Here is an 11179-nt window from a genome sequence, read left to right as displayed (position 1 = left end):
CTGCCACGGACTTTGTTTTGTTTTATAGCATATGGTACTGGATCTCCATCTTCTTCTTCTATATCTATAAAAGATGAAAATGTTTGCATATTTGTTTGTTTGTAATTTTGGACACGAAAACCGCTCCACAGATTTTCCTGAAAATTTGCAAGTATACTACAACATCGCCTCCTCTCCAAATTTGGAATGCGTAACGGAATTTGGAACAAAAATAAATTATAATTATAATCGGTTCAGATCCGATGCACCGAAGAAGCACCAAACACGCTATGTATCGCTAATTTCAATGAAAATTGGAATGTGTAGTGGAATTTGAACATACATATGCTAAATTATATTAAAATCGGTTCAGAGTTGAAGATAGCTTCCAAATATATAAATTAAAAATTAAAAAATAAATTTCTCAAATTATATTGAAATCGGTTCAGATTTGGATATAGCTCGCATATATATTTTCGGCCGATTTCATATATTTGGTGCGCCAAACACGACACGTATGTCTGATTCCAATGAAATTCGACATGAGCGACTAAATTTGGTACAAAAATAAATTTGTCAAATTATATTGAAACCTTAAATTCACTAATTGCAACAGAAATGCCAACTTCAAAAGATTGCAGTTTCCTGCACGCTTGGCATTTGCTATGAAATGAATAAATCCGAAGAATAAACCTTTCGTGTATGCGGACTAAATTTGGCATGTTCCTGCTTTTCTCATTGTCAGCTGTTCCTGGCATATTCACGCGTTGGTAGACCGAGCTATTTGTTTGTTAACGCATTAAAGTTTTACAATAATTTTTTTTTTTAAATTTGTTTTATTTTTTTTAAACCAACAGATATTTGTATAAAAATTTTGAATGCATATAAAATCAAAAGGGGTTAGCGACGGTTTCAGCTAGTATTTTATATAATTTTAATTGACAGATCTCATCCGCGTAATATATGTCACCAAGAAAATTGTATAAGTTCCATCTTATACGTATATCTGGTACTTGGGAGCATGTTTCTTCCATTACCTAGTCGAAGATGAATGACGAATAGTGTGGGTGATTATACACACACTATTCATCACCCGTCGAGGTATTAAAGGGTTTTGGTATACTTACTATTAAAAAGTACTTTATATGGAAGGTCTACGTTTTATCATCATCCACTATACAATGGTACCTTCCGATAATCGTTACTTTCCGATTTTAGCCAAATTTTTTTAAGAGAATTATCTCAAAATTGGTATAATGAGTTTGCAATAGGCCTTCTCTGAAAAATTTTTCTATGGCTGTGGCACCCGATATCATAATTTTTAAGGCATTTATTTAAAGAAATTTAGCATTCTCTCTCTAAATGGTGAAGGTATTAGGCTGTCCATTTTCTGCCATTTATCTAGTCATTTTAACAAAAACAAGTAAGCAAATGCTATAGTCGTGCGGAGCCAATCATGTGATACCCTAAAATACTACAATATGTTAAAAGGCCCCTAATGTCCAAATCCATTTTGGAAGATTTCGCTTTTGAAATAATGCATAGAGCATTGCCCAAACATTATCCTTAGTTTTTTGACCAGGGACTTACGCACTCCGTCGAGTTGTTAGTTGTTGTTGTTGTAGCAGTAGTGCATGTATGTGTTTGCGTTCTGCTAATCTGGTTCCAGCTCCAGGTTTAGAAATTCGGCTACTTTAACGGGCTGTAGCCAGAGATCTTCTGGAGTGAGTTGGGTAGGTTTGGCTGAGCAATTAAAAAGGTCTAGCGTATTTTGCGGGCCTGTATCGCACGCCGGGCAGGCGTCACGCACATCTTCATCAATTCGTGCCCAATACGAATTGAGACGACTACATCATCCTGAAAGTAATTGCGCCAAAACTACCCTGGTTTGTCTAGGCAGCTGACATTCTTCAGCTGCAATGGATGGGGGTGGACTCCGAGGACGGCATTCACTTTATAACTGCTTATAGCATCCGCGACTGCATCGGTGTGAATGCCACTCAGACCTGCCTGATAGGCTTCTTGATCTAGAGGTTCTCTCTTGTAGGGCTGGACCTCCCTCTCTAGATCATGTATGTCCTTCCTGACACGCATGGGTGGGGGAGATTTATCCATCATATGATGGTTGGGATGACTCTCATGGTAACACCCAATCAGGTACTGCAACGAAAGCATATGATTATGCTGACGTAAGGGTAGGACTTTCGCCACCTCATGTAGATGGTCCACTGGTGTCATGAGGAGGCACCCTGTCGCAGTTCTCAGGGCAGCGTTCTGGCAGGTCTGGATATGCTTCCACTGCGTAGCACTAGTATTCGCAGACCACACTGAAGCCGCATAGCTGACCACAGACCGACCTATCGCGTTATAAGAGGTCAACAAGGTTTCATGAGAGATGATTTTACAGCTAAGTATAATCCAATGGTCATCCGAGATGTAAGACCTCTCAAGCAAAATTCAGGGAAATTTTTCCATTTTTGATTTATTTGAACCCCTAAACAATTTGCGATCATCTCCAAATGCAAGAGGTCCGTCTGTATCTCCAAAATTAGCCACATCTATATGATTTGCTTAACTACGATATTCGGCTAGATCGGACAATAATTGCAATCTGTATATAATATCCCCAACCTGTGTTGTATGGTGAAAAAATATTACAAAATGTACACTTCAATATTATAAGTCAAATTGAAAAAATCACATGCCATAAAAAATATCACAAATTATCACAAAATCTATATTGACATCTTTTTATGCGATATTTTTAGATTTTATTCTTTTATGCCAAAACGACATTCTGAATTGACAAAATTTGTCAAAATCGGTCCAGCCATTCTTGAGATATAAGCATTCTAGCTAACATCTCTTTCCTTGTATATACACATTGTATATATTTTGCTATATATGTCCGATATATTTATTATCGGCATCTACGTGACGGTCAGAATTGATCTTTTCGTATATTTGTCATTTCGGCGGACTTTTATGTAACACAAATGTTATGGTCTATTTCACCCACTAAATATTACCCGATGACCATTCAAATTGGAAGGCTTCTGCCGAGCCCTAAGTCCTAGCACCATGCTAACTTCCGCGTCGATTGGGGTATATTTGCGACCTGTAGAGCAACTGCAAAATCAGGAAACTTTTCAGTTTTTGGTCCATTTCAAGCCCTAAATATTTTGCGATCATCTCCAAAAGCAATATGCAATAGGCTTCTATTCTGACCATAACCCACCTCCATTTTCAACTTCGTGAGAATTGCGACCTTTAGCGTGATTATAAATTAACATGGGTAGACGGACGGACGGACATACATAGCTAGCTATGTATTGATAGCACACATAGCTAGATCATATATACTTTCCTATGTGGGAAACCAATATTTTGATGTGTTACATAACCTTTGGCCCAATTAAACTTATCATACCCCCAATACATAGTGTTGTAGGGTATAAACATGTGAAAAAATATTCGCGGGAATCACCTCTTGGTTAGCAAACTTTACTTAAGTTCCTTAATGGATGGACCTTAATCTAGATGATCTAATGATTACAATTTCGGAGTAGCAATATTAAGTTTAAGAGTATTAATAGTTTAATAAAAAAAATAAGAAATATAACGTAATACGGGTCAAGGATCCAGAATATAAACCCCAAATACCAAATTTGAATAATTCCGCTGAGACGTGTGAATACCTGGTGAACAAAAACTGTCAATGAACAGAAATATTTTTTAAAATTGCAACTAAACCGGCTTAATTATGCCAGGAGCTATTCCAAAACATGGGCTTATTTGCCCATTTGCAATATCAAACCATTAAACGGACCTAAAATACATTTGAGTAAATTTTGGTTTATCTATTTTATTTCATTCGAGAGCTAGAGTGATTTCTACAGAAGATAAGAACAAGAATATATATACTTTGTGAAATCGGAGACCCATGTTTCGTATATGTAGGAGGGTATAAAAATGAGAAGTCATGGATCAACTGGAACAACTTAATTAATTTTCTTTTAATTTCTGAACTCGAGAAAAATTCGTTTGGTTTGTGCCTTTGCTAGTTAATTTTAAATGTATATGTTTTTAAAACTCCACTGCGTTTTTGTAATACAATATGGGTTTTTATTAAAATAAAATAATTTCGCATTTATAATTTTAAAACAATATATATGGCGTACAATAAGAAACCGATCATCAATTCTGATTTCGATTATAAAGTTATAACGAAACATAAAATGATATTTCCAATCGAAAATGTGATTTTTCTTTCATTTTAGTGGCAAATAGAAACAGGGAGATTGTAAATTGTTATTTATACAATACGGTTTACAAATAAATAAAGACAATATCTTGTAAAACAACACGAAGCGATTACAAAAAAAAAAAAAAAAAAACAGCGATTTTTGTGATTTCAATATTTTCTAGTATTTTGGCAGTTCCGAGTAACGAGGTGGTGTTGACCATAAGACACTGGAATTGCGTTTCAAATGGCGTGAATCTATGTTGGGGAAAATCTGTTTTAGATCTGGGGTCATGGGTTGAACCGAGAAGAAACTGTCAATATAACTCGACGGAGTGTACTCCTGCTTCAAAACATAAGGTTCACGTTTGTGAGCTGGAAAATGGGAAATAGATTTTAAGTTTCTATGAGTACTTCTATTAGATAAGTCTTATACTTACTTCGACTCCATGACGGTGGTGGAGGTCGTTTATATGAAACTTTATCCTCATCATCGGTAGAGTCATCTTCGTGTAACATTTCAAATGTGTATTTCGATGTTGCCTTCGGTGGCGGTGGCATCATTCGCTGTTTGGCGTGCATTTGCTGCTGTTTCATTTGCAATAGCAATTCACGTTCCTTGGCAGCCTTAGCCCTGGCTGCTTCCTCCTCTTGCAAGCGCAATTTTCGTTGTATCTCTTCTAGTTCACGTCGCTTTTGTTCCTGCTCCTGTTGTTTCTGCAAACGTTTTTCCTCTCGTTCCTTAGCTAATTTGGCCATGCGTTCGGCGCGCTCGCGCTCCTTCGCTTCACGTTGCTGTGCGGCCAACAAATGTTTCTGTTCCCGTTGTTTCTTGCGTTCCTCGGCCAAATTGTGTAGGCCTTTGCGGAAGTCGTCAGCACTGTTCTCACGTTGCAAAGTCTTTGTGCTAGATGCCGTGGAGGCGCTTCTTTGTAGCATACCACTGGCAGATTTCTGCATTGTTTTCGAGGCACTGGTGGGGACTTTTTTAGCCACTGCACTACCCGTTGTTGCAACATTAGAACTTTGAGTTGGTGTAAGGAAACGACCAAGTGCGGGAGCTGGCAATTTCCCAATGACAGGAGTTGTAGATCCGTTCTGAAATTAGTAAGAATTTTTAAATGGAATTCTTGTCAAATGCCGAATTAAATCAATTCTTACCGGAGTAACATTTTCCTTTTTACCACGTTGTGGTCTTTTAGATTGTTCGGAAGCTGCAGCAGCAGCATTTTCAAATGCTTCAACCCGCATTTTTACAGGACTTTGAGCCAAGGGGCTGTAATGAATTTGAGAATAGAGATTAATGAGAATAATCATCAGCTTCTGCAACAGTACTTACTTAAAAAGCTCATTGGTACGTGTTGGCATTTTATATGTAGCTTTGGCAGAAGCTGATGTTTTTGATGTCTTGGCCGAGGCGGATGATTTGGATTTAGCGACGGGTACAGGGGCAGGTGCTGGTGGCTCTTTTTCTATTGACTCATCCTCCGTGAGAAGGCTTTCGTCATGTGGCATTGACGAGTCTTTTGCCGTTTCAAATGATCTTTGTCCGGCCCCGTCATCATCATGTTTATCGGCCTTGGTGGATGTTCGAACATCGAACGTAGCATCAGCTCCGGAATTTTGATTCAAGGTTACCGTAGCGTTCGGATTACCTTCTACAACAAATGTCGTCTGTCCTGGTGTCACTTGGAAAGTTGTTTGAGCTGGATTTGTACAGAAGGTAGCGTCGCCTGGTACTGGACCTAAGTTGATTGTAGCATCGGCAGGAACTGGAGATGGTCCTAGATTTACTGTTTCATTAACAATGCCAGCCAATTTCGAATTATTGACTGGTGGGGCCTCCACAGCGTCTTCATAAATAGATGCACCACGTTTTGTTGTTTCGGCCGCCTGTTCTTGCTCCAACTCCTTCTCTTCATTTTGAGACATTCGCCTTCCCGTACTTCCTTGGCGTGTGCGTGAAGATATTGGCGAAGGTTTCCGATCCAAATCGCTGAAACGTTCAACTTTGATAGGTCTCGGAGCTTCCTTCTTCTTGCGAGTTTTCTTGCCTGCAGTTGATGATGCTGTTGTCGAAGACAATACACTGTTACTGGCCATTGACGATTCTTCGAGGGTAGTTGTCTCTGACTTAGCTGCTGCTGGCAATGGCTGTGGTACAGTGGTTGGTGCCTTGAACACACTTTCATCGACACTCTCTTTCTGCGATGGTAGACTAACCTTTTCTCGTTTGATTTTGATACGCAAACTTCGAGTTCCAGCGTCTGATGATTCGGATGGCACACCTATTGTATAAATGTGAGGTAATAACAAAAATATGATTAATGTTTTGTTTTAAAATTCATAGCTCAGAAATTAAAAAAATATATTTTTTGGACTTCGGATTTGTTGTTAAGCCAATAACTTGGTACATTGTTTTCATTGCTCTCCGTTCATGATATGGGACATTTTGAAATTCAAATATTCTGCAGAAATGTCATTTGAAGTAAAGTTGGTTCCTCAAAGACTCGAAATTTATATTGGCACGTTAGTTTTTCTTGACCCTCGCTCAAACAGTTATGCTTTTAATGCAGTACATCTCATAGCATATATTTGTTGAGATCAATACATACCCTCTTTGCACACCCACACCCATACATCATGTTAAAATTTGAGTCACAGTCAAACTTGAAGTAAATCGAAACATACAATTTTCGAATTATATAAGAAAAACCAATAGCTCACCTCCTAACAAAAAATATACATGTCTCTATAATATAATGGTATTATTGGCATATACCTATATAGAGTACAGTTCATCATTACTTTCCTACAATACTAATTTAAAATATGATAACGTTTTTAGATGTGTAAACAATATTAAGAATGAAGAATCATAACACGAAGTAGAAAAAAATTGTTAAAACCAAGGAAGCGATTGTCCGCATTACCCCTCTAATTTGTCCAAGAGACAGTGTGATAACAATAGACGGACAGACTGGCATGGCAGACACGCTGATGCAATCATTAAACTCCTTAAAGACAAACGACAAACTTAGTGTAGTATCATCCACCATCACATGGCGGAGGGTCAAAATGTGCAAATTAACCCACACATCTGTCCTTGTTAGAAGATCATGTACGTCATTCATTAACCCAACTCATTGTCATCCCTTAAACTTTTTAATTTCACAACTGATTATAGCAACATTACACATCAGCATAGCATGTATACTTTTCCAAGTAGAAATTTTCTTTTTCTTACCATTTTCTTCGGACGCACATGGTTCGTTCGGAACTGCAGCTTCTGCCTCTCCAGATGTTGCAGTGGAACCAACTCCTTCATCATCTGAATTCTCATTTATAACTATACATGCTGGTTTTTGCGGTGGCAAAATCAATATGGAGTCAGTTGATCTGACGCTACCTATTGTGTCTTCAGGAGAATTTTCAGTGAGCGTTGCAGTCTTTTGAGACGAAGAAGATTTCTCATGCATTTGCGAAGGTCGCTGTTCATGTTCAAGTTTGACTTTAACTTCACTGACAGAAGGTTGGCGCATTTTATTTTTCAATGTTGGCTCCTTAAGATTCTTTTCGCATTTTATTCTGGCTTCTCGCTTGGGTCTACCCGAGGTAACAACTTCTTCTGTTGGTGCGGCTGTTACTATGGGGGCAGGTGGTGGAGGCATTAAGTTTGATGCTTCTGATTTACGCTCAGCAGCTGGAGCTGGGGCCGTAGTTTCCTTTTTATCCGTTTCCACATCAGTCTGTCTCTTTCTTGGCACAGGAACTTCTGTCTCTGGCGGTGGATTAGTATTTTCCATTGTTTCTGCAACAGCCAGAAGATCGGCATTTGAACGTTTACTTTTACGTGGCGAGACATGACCCTTTGATAATTTTCCTTCCTTTTTCTTATTTTTATCAGCTAAATGATCATTATCTAAATTTGAAGAAAATTTGTCTGTTTTTTGTAATATGCCTCTATGGTAATATTAAATTACTGTTCATACCTTCACCCTCCTCTTCATTCAATGAGGAAAGACGCTTTACACGCTTCTTCGTCTGTTGGGGTGACGCCGCTGGAATTTCTTTCAACACTTCTTTGGCTGCTGCCGGTATGGCTGAGTGTCCAAACAAAATTGCACGCAATTTTACTAACCATTCCTGATTTAAAAATGAAAACAAATAGAATTGGGGCTTGTAGCGTTCTTCGAAAATAAAGCGTCACACATCGCTTACCTCTGTTAATTGTTCTAATTCTCTGGATGCACTCTCGGTGATATCGTATAGTTGCACTAGATCTTCCATTATGCGAATAATTTCCTACAACAGTCTCTTATTAATAACACTTAGTACTTTAAGAATGTTTCTTTGTCTTAATAATTTATTTTTCAATTGCTGTACATTTCACAAATATTTATTTTTGTTTCTCTTTCACACTCTCTTCGATTCCTTCAAGGAGACAGAGCCACGCTCGCACCGCCAACACCGACTTGATTAAAATGAAACTCAGTAGTGAAAATTTCAAAAGGATTTAACCGCCATTACTCATTGTGGATTGTATGGAATGCGATCACAGTTGTAAAATTTAGTATCAAGTGGTCTTACAGAGTTGTTATTTCGAGTTACAGTGCTGCATGCGGTCAACATAATTATTCAATTCAGTAACGTATAGCAAACATGTTGTAGTAGTTTCTCGCACAGTCTAAAGTCGAAAACTGAATCAGCGTCTGAATTTTGTTCTGTAATTACGCGTTGACAAAAAAATTGTGTCGTGAATTTTGGGTTCTATAAAGAGTGCCACATCTCAATAAATTCTGTTGTAAAAAAAAAACTGTTATACCATAGTAAAATTAAGAACATAAATTCATTTCAAATAAGCATTCCCATCTCTGCATTTTCTGCAATTTACCTTGTCAAATTTCCCGACATAGAAAACAGGTTCCCATTGATATTTTTTGCTTTGACAAATAAAAACAATATATTTTTAAAATCAGTGATTGGAAGAAACTTACATTGCGAGGCGCTCATTAAAGCCATTAACCAGTTTTTCCTTGGAATTGAATGATTATAAAGTTTGGATAATATTTCGCTCTATTTAACTAATTTTTAATATAAGAAAAACAAATAAATTCAAAGAACTTGTTGCATGCTTTGTTAGAAAATTCTGGCAGGAAGCTGACATAGTGATGTATTTCTTTATTTTTCTATCTCCTTATTGTACCATGGTTTTGATAAATGAGATTACCTCTTTAATTTTTGCCATGGATACACCCTTAGGAGGGTATGAATGCCACGCAGTTCCTGTTTGTTTAATAGCCAAAAATAATGTAGCAAAAAAGGCAATTGATTTTATAAAGGTTTTTTTTTCATATTGACAACGAAATTTTATATCAGAAAATATGTATATTCAAGCATGGAAGTTAATAACAAAACATAATATGAAATTATACACTAGTATAGTCAAATAAGGTGGGTTTTGCAGATACCTTTTAATAATAGTGCCAATTTTAGGCTGGTTACTACATCCTTCCGATAATTAAAAATAAGATGTTGTCGGACAAATTAGTCATTTTTCGGTATTGTAAATTTTAATTAGATATTAACTTTCCGATAAGCAAAAAGTCAGACCTTCAATCAATCCTTTCTTCAATTTATTATCAATGGTAACAAGAGTTCAGCTAACTTTTAGTTAAAAAATAAAAGGAAGATATTTTTTAACTAAAAGTTAGCTGAACTCTTGTTACCATTGATAATAAATTGAAGAAAGGATATAAGATCGGGCCAGAATTTCTCATTAAAACTAAAAAAAATTACAAGTACAAGAAGTATTCATGGTACAATTACAGAAGGTAGAACAAAGCTATTAAGTTTTTTAAAAATACCAAGTATATCCGTTATATTGGGGTCTATACGACGTGGACCTACATAGGCATTGTTTGTCATAAGCCATACTTAAATTCGAAACTTGAAATAAACGGTAAATAATGTAGCTAAAATCATCAAAATATCGTATATAGGGAGCAACCGTTATATCGGAGCCATGGTAGAAAAATGTAGGTAGGTGCATCAACGCTTGGGAGCATTGATATGTCAAAAAAAAATTTAATTTCTTTTCAAATATATGTAGATTTTTATATGTTTTCTAATACGACGTCATTCAGAGGTTATTATAATATGGTTTTTTCAACAATTTTTACAAATTTAAATAATTTTTCGTTCAACATTTTCAATTCCAAAATTGGTTCGACAGTTCATTGTCCCAGCAGCTGCGTCGATGCGTCTACCTATATTCTTCTACCATGATCGGAGCAGTGCGAAGACCTGGTCCTACATAGACAATTTTCTGTCACAGGCTGCAGCATTCATTACGAACTTTAAATACCACATCTCAAACAATTTCGTACCTAAAATCGTCAAAATACCGAATTTAGGGAGGTACTGATATATGGGCCTATACGAAAACCTTGACCTGCATAGACAATTTTCTGTCACAGACTGTAGTTTCCATAACGAACTCTAAATACGTAATTTCAAACAACTCTGATGAATAATGATGCTAAAATCATCAAAATACCGAATATCGGGAGGTACCGTTATGTGGGGGGCTGTATGATAACGTGCACCTACATGAACCATTTACGAACTTAACCTGCCTACTGGAAAAATAAACATGTGTGCAAAATTTTAGCCATCTATCTCAATCCATTCGAAAGATAGCGTGATTAAAAAAAAACAGACAGACAGGCAGACGGACATCGCTAAACCGACTTAGAATTTTACGCTGATCAAAATATATATACTTTTTTGGGTCTATTTCGAATATATATACTTTGTTGGGAGTATTTCGAGGAGTTACAAACGGAATGACAAAGTTAATATACCCTCTACAGTATGGTGCAGGGTATAAAAACATATGCACGTGTGATAGCAAAAATTATGAGTCATATGTATATGTTTACATATGAATAACAA

At 36.8% G+C, this 11179-nt stretch overlaps 1 protein-coding gene across 2 annotated transcripts; it reads right to left on the bottom strand.

The window, feature by feature from the left end:
- Window positions 1-4081: 4081 nt before the first annotated feature.
- LOC101896718 (inner centromere protein) lies at window positions 4082-8726 on the bottom strand. Of its 2 annotated transcripts, none has more exons than XM_011295568.3 (7): window positions 8444-8726; window positions 8215-8368; window positions 7470-8165; window positions 5562-6510; window positions 5384-5498; window positions 4663-5320; window positions 4082-4597 (listed from the first exon to the last, which is right to left on the bottom strand). In XM_011295568.3, the coding sequence occupies exons 1-7, from the start codon at window positions 8510-8512 to the stop codon at window positions 4404-4406; spliced, it is 2835 nt and encodes a 944-aa protein (XP_011293870.2). In that variant the 5' UTR covers window positions 8513-8726; the 3' UTR covers window positions 4082-4403. The 2 variants fall into 2 exon arrangements, with proteins under 2 accessions (XP_011293870.2, XP_005186820.2); XM_005186763.4 differs by having other exon boundaries at window positions 7470-8144.
- Window positions 8727-11179: the final 2453 nt, after the last annotated feature.

Source organism: Musca domestica, unplaced genomic scaffold, assembly GCF_030504385.1.
Source record: "Musca domestica strain aabys unplaced genomic scaffold, Musca_domestica.polishedcontigs.V.1.1 17, whole genome shotgun sequence".
Classification (NCBI taxonomy): Eukaryota; Metazoa; Arthropoda; class Insecta; order Diptera; family Muscidae; genus Musca; species Musca domestica.
The sequence above is the reverse complement of the archived record's forward strand: the minus strand, read 5'-3'. Positions and strand labels throughout refer to the sequence as shown.